Source organism: Megascapheus bottae, chromosome 24 (assembly GCF_031878675.1).
Source record: "Megascapheus bottae isolate mThoBot1 chromosome 24, mThoBot2.hap1, whole genome shotgun sequence".
Lineage (NCBI taxonomy): Eukaryota > Metazoa > Chordata > Mammalia > Rodentia > Geomyidae > Megascapheus > Megascapheus bottae.
The window spans coordinates 11,944,467-11,962,230 of NC_143532.1; the positions used below are offsets into that span (position 1 = coordinate 11,944,467).

The 17,764-nt window shown below is 47.9% G+C and overlaps 2 protein-coding genes across 5 annotated transcripts in view; one reads left to right on the forward strand and one right to left on the reverse strand.

Annotated features, from left to right (window-relative positions):
- Nucleotides 1-350: 350 nt before the first annotated feature.
- Esrp2 (epithelial splicing regulatory protein 2) lies at nucleotides 351-6,939 on the forward strand. 3 transcript variants are annotated; one of them, XM_090357397.1, is made up of 15 exons: nucleotides 351-649; nucleotides 746-874; nucleotides 2,287-2,400; nucleotides 2,510-2,624; nucleotides 2,932-3,030; nucleotides 3,439-3,493; nucleotides 3,567-3,677; nucleotides 3,750-3,882; nucleotides 3,963-4,005; nucleotides 4,103-4,404; nucleotides 4,502-4,714; nucleotides 4,787-4,985; nucleotides 5,111-5,297; nucleotides 5,544-5,709; nucleotides 5,788-6,939. In XM_090357397.1, exons 1-15 carry the CDS (start codon nucleotides 449-451, stop codon nucleotides 5,875-5,877), a joined length of 2,157 nt encoding a protein of 718 aa, XP_090213523.1. In that variant the 5' UTR covers nucleotides 351-448; the 3' UTR covers nucleotides 5,878-6,939. The 3 variants fall into 3 exon arrangements, with proteins under 3 accessions (XP_090213523.1, XP_090213525.1, XP_090213524.1); XM_090357399.1 differs by having other exon boundaries at nucleotides 5,195-5,297; XM_090357398.1 differs by having other exon boundaries at nucleotides 3,570-3,677.
- A 322-nt stretch (nucleotides 6,940-7,261) lies between these two features.
- Nucleotides 7,262-17,764, reverse strand: part of Nfatc3 (nuclear factor of activated T cells 3) — a 57,991-nt gene continuing 47,488 nt past the window's right edge. Inside the window, exon 10 of one of the 2 annotated variants that reach the window (XM_090357394.1) lies at nucleotides 7,262-9,494. In XM_090357394.1, the coding sequence (XP_090213520.1) occupies nucleotides 9,373-9,494 (122 nt within the window). In that variant the 3' untranslated portion in view covers nucleotides 7,262-9,372. The remainder of the gene's footprint in view (nucleotides 9,495-17,764) is intronic. The other variant, XM_090357395.1, reaches the window with a different exon arrangement.

The window sequence follows — 17,764 nt, forward strand, 5'->3', positions numbered from 1 at the left end:
CCTCTCCAGCCTCGCCCTGGGCTGGAGGCCTCTGCTCTAGCACGAGGTTCCGGCGGAGGAACCGCCGGGATCCGCTCCGGAGAGACAGCAGGAGCAATGGGTTCCCTCCAGGAGTCGGACAGGCGCAGACGTAGAGGCGGGAGTCTGGACCCAGAGAGACCCTGGAGTGCGACTTGTCCATTCCAGGGCGGGTTCCGGCCCGGCTGGTCACGTGGACGGCGGGGCCGCAGGTAACTCTCCCAGGAGGGCGGGGGCGGGAGGCCGCCCCGCCCCGCCCCGCCCCGCCGGACGCCCAGGGCGGGTCTCCGCAGCGCCCACTGCGCCAGCCCAGCCACAGGTGCCGCCCCCAACACACCGCGTCCCGCCCCGGCTCCTCCGCGTCCGCCGCGGTCCGTGCGTGCGTGCGCCTCGTCGGTCCGCGTGTGTGTGGCCCCCTTCTTCCGCGGCCATGACTCCCCCGCCGCCGCCCCCGCCCCCGCCCCCGGGTCCAGACCCCGCCGTTGACTCGGCCGCAGACCCCTGCTCCGGGCCCGGATCTCTCGTCGTGCTGTTCGGGGCCACGGCCGGTGCACTGGGGCCAGATCTGGGCTCCGACGAAACCGACTTAATTCTCCTAGTTTGGCAAGTGGTGGAGCTGAGGAGCCGCCAGGTAGGGTGGACCGGAGGCGGGGAGAGATCGGGAAGCTGCGGGGCCCGTGGGGCCCGTGGAGCCCGGCCGCTGACCGGTGTCTCCTACCACTCACAGGTGGGGACGCTGCACAAGTCGCTGGTTCGCGCCGAGGCGGCTGCCCTGAGCCCGCAGTGCCGCGAGGCGAGCGGGCTGAGCGCGGACAGCCTGGCGCAGGCCGAGTCCCTGGACAAGGTGCTGCAGCAGGTGAGCGCCGGCTCGGCGTGGGTGGCGACAAGGCCGGGCTGCGGGGTCGGTTCGCCCCGAGGGACGACAGGAGGCGCGGGGAGGCCTGGCGCGCCATCACCCGCTGGTCCGGGCGGTGGGGGGGACGGGGTCTTATTTGAAACGCTGGATCCTGCCCGTGTGTAGGTGTTTCCATGCCGGCCCTTCCCAGGCATGCTGAAGGAGTGGGGATGGCGGCCCGAGAGAGAGTGAGGCCTAAAGGCCTTTGGAAACTTGCCAGGGGTGCGGGGTGGAGGTAAAGGATCGAGGGGCTCCAGCTCGGCCGCCCTGCGCCCTCGTCCTGCACCTCCGCCTGGGAATCTCTGGGGCGGGGGCGTCGGGCGGTGTTTGCCTCCGGGGCAGACGCCGCCAGGTGTAAACTGCTCGTCTAGGCCTGTCTCTGTCGGCTGGCCGGTGTGGGCGCTGTCCGTGTACCCTGCCTGGGGGCTAACTTCCTCCCGAGTGTTAAGGTTGGGGTGCTTCCAACCCTGGCCAAAGTGGAGGGCAGTCCCATCGCTGTTTTCTAGTCTTCCACCCTGCGACTAACTCTGGCTTACTGTGCTTTACACGCACACGTTCTATCCTCTTTCAAATCTGGTGGTTCTTACTGAAGAAATACAGCGATGCTGGCTCAGTCTAGCCTGTACCTGACTGGGGAGGGTCCTGGAGAAAAGCTGTTCTGTCAACTTCAAGTTGTAAGGTGTCATAGAATTGGCAGGCGCAGGGGAGGGGGTGGGGGTTTGTTAGTCTGTGCTTAGTGCTTATGCCGGTTTTCCAGTTGGGTTGGAGTCTGGGGAGGGGGTGCCGGGCAGCCTCTGGAACGCCTCCCCCTCTGAAAGCAAACAGCTCAGTGCCAGCCGGTCGATAGGGTGTGGGTCAAAGCTCATGCTGCCTCTGGTGTCCAAGTGTGGAGTTGTGTCCTTGGAGTTTCACTGTCCCTGGGTTGGTCGGACCTGGAGGTGGGGCTGCTGTTGACCATGAGCCTCCTGTCCCTCCGGCAGGCCCGGGCCTCCCCCACCTGTCTGAGGGCGGTGCCTGGTGTGGGACTGGTTTAACCTGCTTTACCCCGCCTCTTCCCACCTGCTTCTTCCACTCCACCAGGTGTTTGCTCTGGCCCCACTCCAAACTCCTGGAGTGTGTGTGATGGGGGCTTGGGTTATGTGCGAGTGCTATCATTTGGCCTGGAGGATCTGACAGTGGACCTGGGCAGAGATGGGGGGGTTTCTAGGAAGTTGGGCCACAGAGCTGGGCCCACTAGGTGTGGCCTCCTCCCCAAGCAGGGTAGGGCTGAACATCTGGAGGAACCAGCTTTGCAGCCTGAGTCCTCCCTCCTCCAACCCCCAGTTACTGCCTGTCTAGCTGTGAGTCTGAGTCTCCTCACTCCCTGTCCCCAGTTCTCACAGCTGGTGAGCGGGGATGTGGCCCAGCTGGGCGGGGGCCCCTACGTGCTCTGCACTGATGGGCAGCAGCTGTTGCGACAAGTCCTGCACCCTGAGGCTTCCAGGAAGGTACGCCACTGAAGGCACAATGGTGGTTGGGTCCCCAAGATTCCCACAGTAGGGGTGGTCAGCACACCTCAGTTCCCACATTCATCCCCCCCACTCCATGTGCCCCCAGAACCTGGTGCTCCCCGACATCTTCTTCTCCTTCTACGACCTCCGCAGAGAGTTCCATATGCAACACCCAAGTGCCTGCTCTGCCAGGGACCTCACAGTGGCCACCATGGCACAGGGTATCTTATGACCCGCCTCAGGTGGAAGGGTGGCTATGGGCTGTCTCTGAGCATGTGCAGGCCGCTAGATGGGCTATATGAACATAAGCAGATGTGCATTATCTGCTGAGTCCTTGACGGCACCCAGGGCTATGTCTATGCTGGATTGCATATGGAGCGTGGGTGTGCTGGTTTGTCTGGACTGGGAGCCTGGAAAGCGCATGTTGGGATTCTTTATGTGTTTGAGGAGACATGGGCCCAGGTTGAATGTGGTGAGTAGTCATGCCTCTTAAACTGGATTTCTTTACTGCCACTTCTCTGCTCATAGACTTGGGACTAGAGACAGATGCCACAGAGGATGACTTTGGGGTCTGGGAAGTGAAGACAATGGTAGCTGTCATCCTTCATCTGCTTGAAGGGCCCAATGGTAAGAGTTCCTCATCTGGCCTCTCTGCTGCTGCCGGGCCTATTCCTTCTCCAAAGTTCCCTTGCCACACTGGGCACTGGTGACTCACACCTATAATCCTAGCTACTCAGGAGGCTGAGATTTAAGGTCAAGGTTCAAAGCCAGCCTGTGCAAGAAAGTCCATGACTCTTATCTGTATTTAACTACCAGAAAACCAGAAGTGGAGCTATGGCTCAAAGTAGTAGAGTGCTAGCCTTCCTTGAGCAGAAAAGCTCCTAGGCCCCTTCCTTACTTGGCCTTTTCTCAGCCAGCACAAGCTAGATACCCCATTACCACCTCATTCCACTCACCAGTCCTTTCTGCAGAGCTTGGTGGGGAGAACACCCCCCTCCACCAGAGCCTGCTGACCCCCACGCCATCTCCTCTCAGGTCATTTGTTTTCGAAACCCGAGGTGGTAAAGCAGAAATATGAGACTGGGCCTTGGTGAGTGTGGGAGCAGGGGTGGGGGTGACGACCCCTGAACAGCTCTGACCCTGTGCCCTCCCTGCCCCCACAGCAGCAAGGCTGATGTGGTGGACAGTGAGACTGTGGTACGGGCCCGTGGGTTGCCCTGGCAGTCATCAGACCAGGATGTGGCTCGCTTCTTTCAAGGGCTCAACATTGCCAGGTGGGTATGACAGCATGGGAGGGCCAGCAGACAGACCTACGCCAGGAGGCACTAACAGTGCTGGCTCCACAGGGGTGGTGTAGCACTCTGCCTCAACGCCCAGGGCCGCAGAAATGGTGAAGCCCTCATCCGCTTTGTGGACAGCGAGCAGCGCGACCTAGCTCTGCAGAGACACAAACATCACATGGGCATCCGCTATATTGAGGTGGGGGATTTTCCCCGGGAGTGGAGTAGGGTAAGCTGTCAGGCCTGAGACCCATGGGCTCTTCCCTCTTATGCCTACAGGTATATAAAGCCACAGGAGAGGAGTTTGTAAAGATTGCAGGAGGTGAGTGTGTCTTTGCTTCTTGACCTCTATCCTGTTCCTACCACTTCTTGTCTCTGCTCCCATGTGGGCATGTGTTCAAAGGCCATACCCTCTGCAGGCACATCACTAGAGGTGGCTCGTTTCCTGTCACAGGAAGACCAAGTGATCCTGAGGCTGCGGGGACTGCCCTTCTCAGCTGGGCCAGCCGATGTGCTAGGCTTCCTGGGGCCTGAGTGCCCAGTAACTGGAGGCACTGAAGGGCTGCTCTTTGTGCGCCACCCTGATGGTAGGCCAACTGGTGATGCATTTGCTCTATTTGCCTGTGAGGAGCTGGCACAGGCTGCACTGCGCAAGCATAAGGGCATGCTGGGTAAGCGATACATCGAACTTTTCCGGAGCACTGCAGCCGAAGTGCAGCAGGTTAGTGTCCTCTTCCACAACACGAGCCCATTGCTTAAGGTGAAGCTTCAGGTCCCTGTGCCACATGGCATGAAAAGCCCATTGCCTCTCTTACTAGGTCCTGAACCGATACGCATCCAGCCCACTCCTTCCCACACTCAGTGCTCCACTGCTGCCCATCCCCTTTCCACTAGCAGTTGGCACCGGAAGGGACTGTGTACGCCTTCGAGGCCTACCATACACAGCCACCATCGAAGATATATTGGGCTTTCTGGGGGATGCAGCAGCTGACATAAGGCCTCATGGTGTGCACATGGTACTCAACCAACAGGTGAGGCTGCCCCTGGGAGGGGACCACACGTGTTCTCGCACACACAGATCGCTTACAAGATGGTATGCATAGGGCCGGCCAAGTGGCGATGCCTTCATCCAGATGATGTCGGCAGAGCGAGCCTTAGCTGCTGCTCAGCGTTGCCACAAGAAGGTGATGAAGGAACGCTACGTGGAGGTCGTCCCCTGCTCCACCGAGGAGATGAGCCGTGTGCTGATGGGGGGAACCTTGGGTCGCAGTGGCATGTCACCTCCACCCTGCAAACTGCCCTGTGAGTACTCCCAGGGGTGGCAAGGGCACACAGAGGCCAAGTTCTAAGCTGCCTCTTCCCACAGTGGGAGCTCCCTCTTCAGCAGTCCTGGGCTCCCTGCAGACGCACCTTCTACTTACCTCTAGGCCTCTCACCACCCACCTACGCCGCCTTCCAGGCCACCCCAGCCCTCATTCCCACTGAGACGGCAGCTCTGTATTCCTCCTCAGCACTGCTCCCAGCCGCCAGGGTGCCTGCTGCCCCCACTCCTGTTGCCTACTACCCAGGACCAGCCACTCAACTGTACATGAACTACACAGCCTACTACCCCAGGTACCCTGCTGCCAGAACCCCACAGACATGCTATCTCCATGTGGTGGAAGGTACTGATTCATTTCTGGGCCAGGTAATGCCAAGTCTGGGATTTTATTCTAAGATGACAAGAAGTATATAGGTGGCTGGTGTTACCTATAAAACAAGTTGGGAGACAGAGGTTTTAGGGTGGAGAAAGAACTAAGCACAAGATTGGGGCAAGGGAGGAGAGAGGCCACTACTAACCTCCTGGCCCTCCTACCCTAGCCCCCCAGTCTCTCCTACAACCGTGGGCTACCTTGCCACGCCCCCTGCTGCTCTGGCCTCTACTCCTACTTCAGTGTTGTCTCAGCCAGGAGCCCTGGTCCGTATGCAGGGTGTCCCATACACAGCTGGTGTGAAGGATCTGCTCAGCGTCTTCCAGGCTTACCAGGTGAGGTTATGTGGCTGGAGGGCTTGAAGGCCTGGGTGAGCCTGGAGTAACATGTCCTAAATTGTGTCCCTTCCGCAGCTGGCTCCCGATGACTACACCACTCTGATGCCTGTTGGTGATCCATCTCGCACCTTGTTACAAACCCCCAAGGAGTGGGTGTGTTTGTAGGAAGAAGCCGGTAAATAAGAATTAGCTGGTCTCTTCAGCTAATATGCCCAGAACATCCTCAGCCAGATGGCATCCTAAGAAGTCCAAGCCCAGATCCATCTTCCATATATGTTTCTACCTTTTCATTCAAGATGATGGGATGATGGCTGAGGGTGGAATGAGGCTGCCCTGCTTCCAGTGGCATGCCCAGGCCTCCTGACAGGCCTGTGCCCACACATACCGTGGGACTACTAGGTACACAACAGGCTTGTGCTTCTTTTTAAAATGTAAGCCCTAGTAACCTTGACATAAGACTAATGGGAGGACCAAAGGTCCATGTGAGTCTCCTGAGTAGAGATCTCAATGCTCTCTACTCTGCTTCCTTTCTGTGGCAACCCTTGCCATCAAGATACCTGGATGCAGGAACCACAGTGTGCCAGGGGTGGCCCCATCTAACAATGATAGCCCCACTCCAACTATGCACAAGGAACACAGAGGGCAAAATACTAAGCTATTCTGGACTATGCTGCACTGTCTTCGGAGAACACTAGGGGGCAGGAGCCCCCTTCCAAAAACTCAGGCATGAATTTTCAAAAGGGACTGACAGCTTTCTTGCAACACCTTGAGAAGGCCAGTTGTCCAGTGCCAAGCAAACACGACGGCCTGTCCTTTGCACCCATTAATGTGTGCAGAACTGAAGCCTCAAGGAATTTGGAATCCTGTCCTCTCTGTAAAATGAACAAGAAGTTCCTGACCAAGTGGACTTTTAAAAGCTGCAATGCTCTTAAGCTTTGGCTTGTGAGTGGAAAGCTTCACACCAACCTCAAGCAGAGAAAAACTCAGACTGCAAGAGGACTGTCACTCTATCACCATTTATTATTTCAGCACTAAAACTGAGGAGGAGCCTGAACTAGTGGCTCTTCTTCCCTTTATATTTGTGGTAAGGAGCACTGCACTCCTATAAAAGGTTTTAAAATACAAAATGTACAAGAAAACACAATCCCAAGTGCTGTAAACGTAACTGAGAACCAGTTTCTTTACTAAACATCCATTTTATAAAACACAAGGTTTCGACTTATGCCCATTTTGAGTCATAAAGATAATCAACCATCTTTTTTTTTTTTTTTTTTAAATATCACAAATAGCCTCACAGAACCAGGCCCAGCAGAAAGCTGGCGATAGTGACTGGCCTGGGGGTTGGAGGGTGTGGGCTATACCCTGGACGGCAGCACCACATGTGGTGCCCAAAGCATTTCTTCCTCACAAAGCTATTTTTAGCTTTATTCCTCTTATGTATCTAGTAAGGCTCTATTCCTCAACCCAAGATTTAGCACAGGTTTGAGAGGGGTGTATGCTAGCACATACCCAGTCACTCAGTGCTGCTACTAGAAATCAATTTGCATAGTCCAGTGGACGTGTGCTTTATAACCATTATGTTGCACAAAAATTCAAAGTCTTTACGAAGCCAAAAAAATATTCTTACACAAAAGCTTTTACAAAGCGGATATAAAACTGCTTACATAGTATACAAAGCTCCACTTTAACTTTTGTTTTAAATAGGATAGCATTTCTAGTGCTACAGGCATCAAGGTATTACAAGGCATCAAATTTTGGTGCATAGCAACGCTGGATCACAGAGGCTTTATTCTTGAGGGGAGCAAAGCAGCCCCCAAAGGGTCTAAGGACCCTACATGAGGCAAGTACCCAGAGCCCAGGGACAACAGGGTAGAAACAAATCTGGTCATGTTTCTGGAACTTTACCTCAGGGGCTAAACCCTCTATCCTTCAAAGGAAGCTGTGGGATTCCAACCACAGGCCCTGAAGCATAATCTTATATCCATACTGACATAAAACTTACTTTCAAAAAAAAATTAAAACACCTAGCTCCAAGAGAGTCCAAAGTTAACATACTAAAGGACTGTTCTCTTGCTTGTTTTAGGGAAGAAATCTAAATCATGAAAAAAACAACAGTGACCAAAAACCCCATACATCTTCAGCCTGGGTCAATACCTTCTACTCTACAGACTATAGGTGGTGGGCAAAGGCCAGCCCTTAGCTCAGTCCTTATGTGACTATAGTAGAGAAAATCCTGACACTAAGAGTCTGCAACTGCTTGGAGTAACAGTGTCATGTCTAAAGCCAGCCCAATACTCTGTCTTATATGTAGGCACTCAAAAATTTTTCTTCCTGAATAAATCAAAGTACATTGTTTCATCTAAAACATACTGTAAAGTTTAGGGACTTAAGATAGAAACAGGCAAAAAAAAAATCCCATTAAGAGGGAGAAGATCAGGGCAGGGTAGGTGCCCAACTTGTGTACCTCCTTTGGTAAATAGCAGGTTGGTTTCTGCAGTCTGATGACTGGGATACAGTCTCACCAGAGCAGGACTAGGGTGTCTTTGGTGTAGAAGGTGAGGCCCATGACACCACCTCATTTGTGGATGTGCCTCAAAGCCTTCTAAAGAAAAGGCTGGTTTCTGGGTCGTAGATAGGGAAGGGTGGGCCGGAATCATTTCAGGCTGTAAACAGAATGGGGGGTGAGCCTTTCCATCTGGAGTCTTGCATTTTCTTGGCATATCTTAATGCACAGCTCGTTTACACTTAGCTTCTGACATAGCTGGCTTGTCTTCTATAGAATTATTAGAACTACAAAGCTGCTTGAACCATCAAACATTACAGAGCAACTAAAGGCAGAAGCTCCAACTTAGAGGAGGTTCCAGAGTCAGAAGACATATATATAGGAAGAGCACGCCATAGTCTATTAGTTTAGGATGGTAGAAATTTAAAGCTATCAGATAGCTAAAACTCCACCTTTCAAACTCAACTTTACAAATAGCCATCTTATCTACCCAAGGTCCTAAAAGCATAGAAGTTTTAGTAACATGGAGAGACTGCAGGAAGGTTACCAAAAAGTTATATAAAGGCTATGCTCTGGAATGTCTTTATATTCCAACACTTCAGCGATGGAATGGTCTCTTCTCATTCTAACAAGTTTACTTTCTTTTTTTAAATATATATATAAAGAATATGAGCTACATTTGGCTTTATTTCCTATGAGTTTATGAAAGGCTTCAGGACACATGCTGAGTTTCTGAGGCATTAAGTGTGGGTTTAAGATACTTTTTCTCCTTTTGTTTGCCTCTAGAAGGTTTTATCAAAATTTCCTATTTTTAAAAATATCAAAACTAAAGGGCCTCCAAATGACCTGAAAGCAGTATAAATCACTAATCCTAGCTATACAACCAATTCACCTGCAAAAACAGCATCCCTAAAATGGAGAGCTTGCTGCAACCACTCAAAGCACCTGTCATATAAAAGTATTCTATTTAAATATTTAAAAATTGCAAAGCTTATTTTTCCCACTCAGCCTACACTGTTTCCTGTTCTTCTGTGAACAGATGCTTTCCCCATAAATGTCTGAGTTCAACTGGTACAGGTCCTGAAGGCTGAAGAGTCAACCCAAGGTCTGAGAAACATATTGAGAAGTTGACAGCACAAGGGTGCAGGTGTACACTGTTACAGCCCATCAGATCTTCCTAAATCCAGGGACTCAGAACCTGGGAGAGGAGCTTCTGTGCTCACCCGTGAGCCATGTGAAACAGAAATCTGGGACATGTCTCTCCCAATTATCTCGTTCACTGAAAAAGAAGAAAAGGAAGAGTGATTAATGATACCATATGATGCTTTACATGGAACTCTCATTATTTTTCCATGGTTCTCAGTAAAGACAAACCCAACACTTGAAACCTGTTCAAGAGCTGAGTGGCATTAAAGTCAGAAACTCCCAGTCAGGTGCCAGTGGCTCAAATATGTAGGAGGCTGAGATCTGATGATTACGGTTTGAAGCCAGTCCAAGCGGGAACATCCTTGTAATGGAGACATATCTCTATTACAAAAGCTAGAAGTGGAGCTGTGGCTCAAGTGGTGGAGCATTAACCTTGAGCAAAAAAGCTCAAGGACAGCACCTATGCCTTGAGTTCAAGCCTCAGCACTAGTGCTCACACACACGCTAAACATTCCCAGACTCCTTTGTCTCTCACCTCTTGCAGTTTAGTTTGAGAAAATGGCTGACAGAGAAGGAGAAAGTATAGATAAAAGGGTTCGAGTTTATGCTCTCACTTGGCTTTTCTGGCTCAAGTTTGGAAATCTCCACTTGAGTCACACCTTCAAGTCCAACACTTCACTGGTTGGCCCTTCAAGAGCTTTTCTGCTTGGGCTGGCTTAAAACCTCAATCTTCTAGGTCTTGCCTCCTATGCAGCTAGGCTTATAGGCGTGAGTTACGATGACTGGCACCAGAAAATGTTCTTATCTTCACTCCAAAGGCTCACCATGTTCTACAGCAGAGACAGTGCCACTTAGCAGTATATAAAGAGTATGAAAATATCTAGAGCAAATCAGAGGGTTTTTTTTTTTTTTAATGGGTCATGGGGCTTGAACTAGGACTGGGTGTTGTCCCTGAGCTCTTCAGCTCAAGGCTACTACCCTATCCTTGAGCCAAGCCCTACTTCCGATTTTCTAGAGGTTAAGTGGAGATAAAGAGTGTCAGGTCCTTTTGTGCCCAGGCTGGCTTTGAACCTTGATCCTCAGATCTTAGCCTTCTGAGTAGCTAAGATTATAGGCGTGAGCCACCATGCCTGGCTAAGAGGGCTTTTTTCTCCTCTAATATATATATTTTTTATTGTAATTAATAGTAGCATTGCATTATATTCACCAGATAGAAGGTGCATTACTTCACAAATATTGCTACCCCTTCACATGTTTTTGTCCCCATTTCCCTCCCTCCACCTCCTTCCTTAAGAGGGTTACGTGTATGTGTGTATATATATATTTTGCCTGTCCTAGGCCTTGAACATGTGTGCACATGCACGTGTGCATGCGTGCATGTGTAAATATTTTGTTTTTGCCTGTCCTAGGACTTGAATTCAGGGCCTGAGTGCTATCCCTGAGCTTCTTTCAGCTCAAAGCTAGCATGCTACCACTTGAGCCAGTGTCACAACTGGCTTTTTCTGAGTAGTTTCTTGGAAGAGTCTCAGGAACTTTTCTTCACCAGGTTGGCTTTGAACCTCAATCCTCAGATCTCAGTCTCCTGAGTAGCTAGGATTACAGGCATGGTCCACCAATGCCTGGCTTTTTATCATATTTAATACTATTATCCCTTTATCATGCTATGATATTGTTATAGTTTGGAGTTCTGACTGTAGATTCTTCAACTAGAGATTCTACACTAGAGCTTGGAATGTGGTTTAGTGGTAGAGACTATCTGCTTAGCATGAAGTCCTGTGTTCAATCCTTAGCACCACATAAACAAACAAAAAAAAAAGCCAGAAGTGGAGCTGTGGCTCAAGTAGTAGAATACTAGGCTTGAGCAAAATGAAGCTCAGGAACAGTGTCCAGGCCCTGTCTATTTTAGGCAAGCCTTACCAAAGTGGCAAAAATCTAGAGATATATAGCAAGCATTCGGCTGACACTCAAGTGATTCTGTTATCACTTACCCTTTGAAGAAAATTAACTTCAAAAATGCTCCAGGGTGTCATGCAACACACCTTTCTCAATTCTGTAGTAGAGCCTACCTACAAGAGGCCTTAAATTCAAACTTTATTATCGCCCTTCTCCAAAAAATCTCTGACAAACAATCTTTGAGGCAATGTATATACTTATTACATTAACAATCTTGATAAAAGGACTGCCAGAACTGTTCTTTTTTTCTTTTTGCCAGTCCTGAGGCTTGAACTCAGGACCTGAGCACTGTCCTTGGACTTTCTCAAGGCTAGAGTTCTACCACTTGAGCCTCAAAAACACTTCCAGCTTTTTTCTATGTATGTGGTACCGAGGAATTGAACCCAGGTCTTTGTGTATGCTAGGCAAGCACTCTACCAGTAGGCCAAACTCCCGGCCCCCTGGGGTAGTTTTGAACCATGATCCTCAGATCTAAGCTTCCTGAGTAGCTAAGATACAAGTGTGAGCAACCAGCACCCAGCTTGCCTAAACTTTTTTTTTTTTGCCAGTTTTTTTTTTTTTTTTTGCCAGTCATGGGTCCTGAACTCAGGGCCTGAACTGTCCTTGAGATGCTTCTGCTCAAGGATAGTATTCTAGCACTTGAGGAAAGCTCAAGGACAGTGCTCAGGCCCCCAGAGTTCAAGCCCCAGGAGTGGTGCGTGCAAACCAACAAATGTCTCAAATGTCTTTCCTTTCCAATAGTGAACTGAAAACTAAAATGATGCCAGTGTTATAGATTATGTAGGTCACAGCATCTGGCCCACTTTTGGCAACCACCACCCTTAACTTCTACTACTCCAACACCTGGATTTGCCTGTGCTATCACAACAATAGAATGAGGATCATCAGTTGTATTTACTGTTGTAAAAACAAAAGTTATTTTATTTGATAAATCTTCACATTAGCAGTGTTTTTGTTTTTGTTTTTGTTTTTTGCCAGTCCTGGGCTTCAGCTCAGGGTCTGAGCACTGTCCTTGGACTTTCTCAAGGCTAGAGCTTTACCACTTGAGCCACAGCACCACTTCCAGCTTTTTTCTATGTAGGTGGTACTGAGGAATCGAACCCAGGTCTTCATGTATGCAAGCACTCTACCACTAGGCCAAACTCCCAGCCCACTCTTTTTGTTGGTTGTGGGACTTGAACTCTGGGCCTCTGGGCCTGGGTGTTATCCCTGAGCTCTTCAGCTCAAGGCTATTGCCCTACCTCTTGAGCCATTGCACCAATTCCTGTTTTCTGGTTGTTATCTGGAGATAGGAGTCTCATGAATTTCAGTGCCTAGGCTGGCTTTGAACCTTGATCCTCAGATCTCAGCCTCCTGAGTAGCTAGGATTATAGGCGTGAGCCACTGGTGCCCAGCTAGCAATGTCTTTCTACAAACAACAATTGAATGTTTAAATGGCAACAAAAATCTCCTTTACAACTATTTCCTATGCTTAAAGAGTCATAGTTTATGCTAGCTGTCAATGGCTCACTTTTTTTTTTTGGAGGGGGGGGATGTCATGGGGCTTAAACTCTGGCCTAGGCACTTGTCCCTGAGCTCTTCAGCTCAAGGCTACTGCCTTACCAGTAAGCAACAGCCCCACTTTCCATTTTCCAGTGATTAATTGGAGATAAAGAGTTTCTCTATATTGTCTGGGCTGGCTTTTAACCTTGATCCTCAGATCTCAGCCTCCTGAGTGGCTAGGATTACAGGCGTGAGCCATTGGCGCCGGCTATATTATTTTCTTTTGAAACTACATTAATCAGTTTCACTTGAAGAAGCAAGATATCTGAAAGCAAAACAACAGTATATAAATTTCTATGGATGAGAAATCTAGCAGATGATTTTCATGGGATAGTTTAGTAATACTAGATGGCCTGATATTCACTATGCAGTTAGAGATGTCTAGTTTATGATTTATTACTCTATAACAGTTTTGCTAAAGTTTTTAAGGCTATTTAATAAGTTTTAAGAAGACCAGAACTAAATAATATTGAAATCATCTAATTATAGCAAGAATGGGTAAGCTAACTTGCATTTATCAAAATCTGAATTTTCTTTTCAAGCTGAAGACAGAAAAGTTATAAAAGAAATTTAGAGAGTATCTGTGGTAAGGTGTCTCAATTCATTTTAAGCTAGACTTGATGATTTTCTAGTCAAAAGACTATCCAGATACAGCATGCATTTCTCAGCTTCCCTCTGCCGCAATTTTTTTTTTTTTTTCAGATCCTGATCCTGGACTGGGCACTGTCTCTGAGCCTCTTTGTGCTCAAGGCTAGCGCTCTGCCACTTGACCCACAGTGCCACTTTTCGCTTTTTTTCCCCTCTCCTGTCTGTTTATGTGGTACTCAGTCTCAAACCCAGGGTATCAGGCAAGCACCTGACCACAAAGCCACATTCCTAGCCCTTAGTTTCCTATTTGTAAGCTAGATGTGGCCACTGAAAATTTTCTAATGTAATGTTTGTTTGGATTCCCTTTTCTCCTCTTCACCCAAGTTCTTCCTTTTGAATGCTAAGCCTCAATCTTTCAAGTCGTGATAGCCAACTCCCAGATGATTTAGAACCAAAAGGATTTATTTCTTCATATCACAGGCAAAAAAAAATAGATGTAAAAAGATTCATGGGTGAACTGCCTTAGTTGTATCATAGCCAAATAAGACAAAAGCTTATTTCTTCCAAAATTTATCAGAGTACTATCTTACTATATGTTAAGAAACAGTTGGTCACTAGTGATCTTGCTACAAAAAAGAATGGTTTCCGTACAGTAAATGGAAGGGGAGAGCATAGAAACAGCAGTATAAATAATTTCTTTAAGATATTAAAGCCAGCCGGGCAAGGTGACTTATGCCTATAATCCTAGCTACTCAGGGGGCTGAGAACTGATGATCTTGGTTCAAAGCCAGATCAGCACAATAGTGACTTTTTTTTTTTTTTTTTGCCAGTCCTGGGGCTTGAACTCAGAGCTTGGGCACTGTCCTTGAACACTTTTTTGATCAAAGTTAGTGCTGTGCCACTAGATCCATAGCACTACTTCCAGCCCTTCCTGAGTATGTAGTACCAAGAAATTAAACCCAGGGCTTTATTCATGCTAAGCGAGCACTCGATGAACTAGGCTGTGCTCCTGACCAACAGTAAGACTTTTATCTCCATTTAACCAACAGAAAACCAGAAGTGGTGCTGTGGCTCAAGGGGTAGGACGCAGCCTTGAGCTAAGGAGCTCAGGGACAATGCCCAGGCTCAGAGTTCAAGTCCCATGACTGACAAAAAAACAACAACAAAACATAGCCAAGTGCTCATTCCTGTGATCTAGCTACTAAGAAATCTAAGGTTTAAAGGTCATAGTCCAAAGCCCCAGTCCAGGCAAACAAATCTGACTCTTATCTCTCAATTAACAAGCATATGAGCTTCCTGGCTCATATGGTATAGCACCAGACTTGAGCCATGACCTAGAATTCTGACCACTCAGACTATGCCAGGCCCCCAAGTTCTAACCCCAGTATTGGCACGTGTACACACACACACACATTAAACTTACAAAAGAATTTACATAAAGAGGAAAATATGGGTCTTGGTGTCTTTTTGTTTTTCTGGGTTACTTTTTTGGGGGGGAGGGGAGGCAGTCCTGGGGCTTGAACTCAGGGCCTGGACACTGTCCCCAAATCTCTTTTGTTCAAGACTAGTACTCTACCACTTGTACCACAGCACTTTATTTTGTTGTTGTTCTTGTTTTTTCTTTTTTTCTAAGTAGTTTACTGGAGATAAAAGAGTTTCACAGACTTTCCTGCCCAGGGTGGCTCTGAACCTTGATCCTCAGATCTCAGCCTTGTAAGTACCTAGGATTACAGGCATTAGCCACTGACACCCAGATTGAGGTGTCTTTTTTTTTTTTTTTTTGCCAGTCCTGGAGCTTAAACTCAGGGCCTGAACACTGTCCTTAGGCTTTTTTCTTTTTTAAATTGTTATTGTTGTTAAGTGGTTACACGTATTTTACGTGTTAGCAATTACATCACTTTTTATTTTCTTTTCCATTTTTTTATTTTTTGCCAGTCCTGGGCTTGAGCTCAGGGCCTGAGCACTATCCTTGGGCTTGCTCAAGGCTAGAGCTCTACCACTTGAGCCTCAGCACCACTTCCAGCTTTTTTCTATGTATGTGGTACCCAGGAATCGAACCTGGGTCTTCTTGCATGCTGGGCAAGCTCTCTACCACTTGGCCAAACTCCCGGCCCTATCACAATCACTTTTTTACTTTCATAACATTAAGCATCACCATTCTAAATCTACAATATTTATAAACCTTAGAATATACAAAAACCTCTAGACTTAGCCGGGTGCTGGTGGCTTATACCTTTAGGCCTAGCTACTCAGGAGGCTGAGATCTGAGGATCGAGGTTCAAAGACAGCCCAGCATAGCAGTCAGTGAGACTCATCTCCAACTAACCACCAGAAAATTGGAAGTGGTACTGTAGCTTAAGGGGTAGAGCAATAGCCTTGAGCTGAAGAGTTCAGGGGCAGTGCCCAGGCCCAGAGTTCAAGTCACATGACCAACCCCACCCCACCAAAAAAGAGCCCTCTAGACTTACACAGAACGAAAGGTTTAATTCTCTGAATGTTAGCAACAACGATGTTATATACGTTTCTTCCTTTTGCTAGGGATTCGGTTGTTCCCTCTTTCTTTCTGTTCCATCATCACCTTTGAATTTGTTTATGTCTAATACCCACATATCAGGGCGACCAGGAACCTTTTGTCTCTTTGGTCTTGGCTTATCTCACTCAACAAGATTTGCTCTAGTTCAATCCACTTCTCCATGAATGCTATTATTGTATCTTGTCTGGTGGCTATGTAGAACTCCAGGGAACTACAGGGTACTTGGGTTGCTTTTTTGAGACAGATTTATCCAAATTAAGGACTTATGAGAAGAATCCAGGAATAGAGATGAATAGACTGAACAGATAAAAGATACGGACAGTAAAAGTCTTGAAAAGTATTCAGAACATAGGTGGAGGAATGAGTTGTAGGGATTTATGCATCTGGAACTCATGTTTAATCCTTAGTTATTAGATTTTGGCATTACCACTAAACAAAGTTGTTTAGAAGGAATTCTTCTGATCTTTCTAAGATACTTCTAGGGGCTAGGAATGTAGCTCAGTGGTAGTGTCTAGCATGCATGGGGCTCTGGGTTCTAGGCCCAGAATGATATGACAATGGTGTGGAAAGTTTCTGAGTTCCACAGTTTAACACAAACTGAAAAAATATTTTTTTTATATTTCAGTTATTGCTGATTGAAAAGGGTACATGTCAATACCTGAATATTCTTTCAAGTTTCTTCTTCACACTGTTTACTCAGCTGTAGGTTTAATGTTTGTAGAATATTTTGTTACAAAGTTAGGATTTGTATAGCATCATCCATCAGACTTTTCTTAAAAAAAAAAAAAAATGCTGGGCACGGTGACTCACGCCTGTAATTCTAGCTACTCAGGAGGCTGAGAATTGAGGATTGCAGTTCAAAGCCAGACCTTCAAAGACAGCCCAGGCACTATAAGTCTATGAGACTCTTATCTCCAATTAATGAGCAGAAAATGGGAAGTGGTGCTGTGGCTCCAGGGGTGGACAGTAGCCTTAGCTGAAGAGCTCAGGGACAACGCCCAGTCCTAGTTCAAGCCCCATGACCCACAAAAAACAAAACACAAACAAAAAAAAACCCACCTTTTTGATTTGCTCTAGATATTTTCATGCTCTTTATATACTGCTAAGTGGCACTATCTCCGCTCTAGAGCATGGTGAGCCAAAAAATAACAACCAAAAAAACCCTCTTTCCCCCTCCCCCACCATGGGGCTTGCTTGAACTCAGGGCCTGGGCCTTGTCCCTGAGCTCAATGCTAGCACTACCACTCTGAACCATAGCTCTACTTCTGGTTTTCTGGTGTTTGACTGGAGACAGGAGTCTCATGGAGTTTCCTGTTTATGCTGGCTTTGAAGCCTGATTCTCAGATCTCAGCCTCCTAAGTAGTTAAGACTACAGGCACCCAGGTCTGAGCTCTTTTGTTCGTGGTTACACTCTACCGCATGAGTTAAACTCCACTTCTGGCTTTTTAGGTAGTTAAGGGGAGATAAAAGTCTCACAGAGCTGGGAATGTGATGGTAAGAGTGCTTGCCTAACATTGTGTAGCACGCATGAAGCTCTGAGTTTGATTCCTCAGTACCATATACAAAGCAAAAGCCAGAAGGGATGCTGTGACTCATTTAGTACAGTGCTAGCCTTGAGCAAAAAAAGAAAGCTCAGGGACAATGCCCAGGTCCTGAGTTCAAGCCCCAGGACTAGCAAAAAAAAAAAAAAAAAAAATTACAGACTTCATTGCCTAGACTTGGTCTTCAACCAAAATCCTAGAGATCAGGGTCTTAACAGGTATCCCAGGCTGATTGCAAAGTTACAA

What these genes read in the sequence shown, in the direction of transcription:
- Esrp2 (XM_090357397.1), top strand. Translation starts at nt 449, where the DNA reads ATGACTCCCCCGCCGCCGCCCCCGCCCCCGCCCCCGGGTCCAGACCCC. An exon ending in AGTGGCCACCATGGCACAGG is followed by an intron (nt 2,625 to 2,931) that starts GTATCTTATGAC and finishes CTCTGCTCATAG; the next exon opens with ACTTGGGACTAGAGACAGAT. An exon ending in ACATGGTACTCAACCAACAG is followed by an intron (nt 4,715 to 4,786) that starts GTGAGGCTGCCC and finishes TGGTATGCATAG; the next exon opens with GGCCGGCCAAGTGGCGATGC.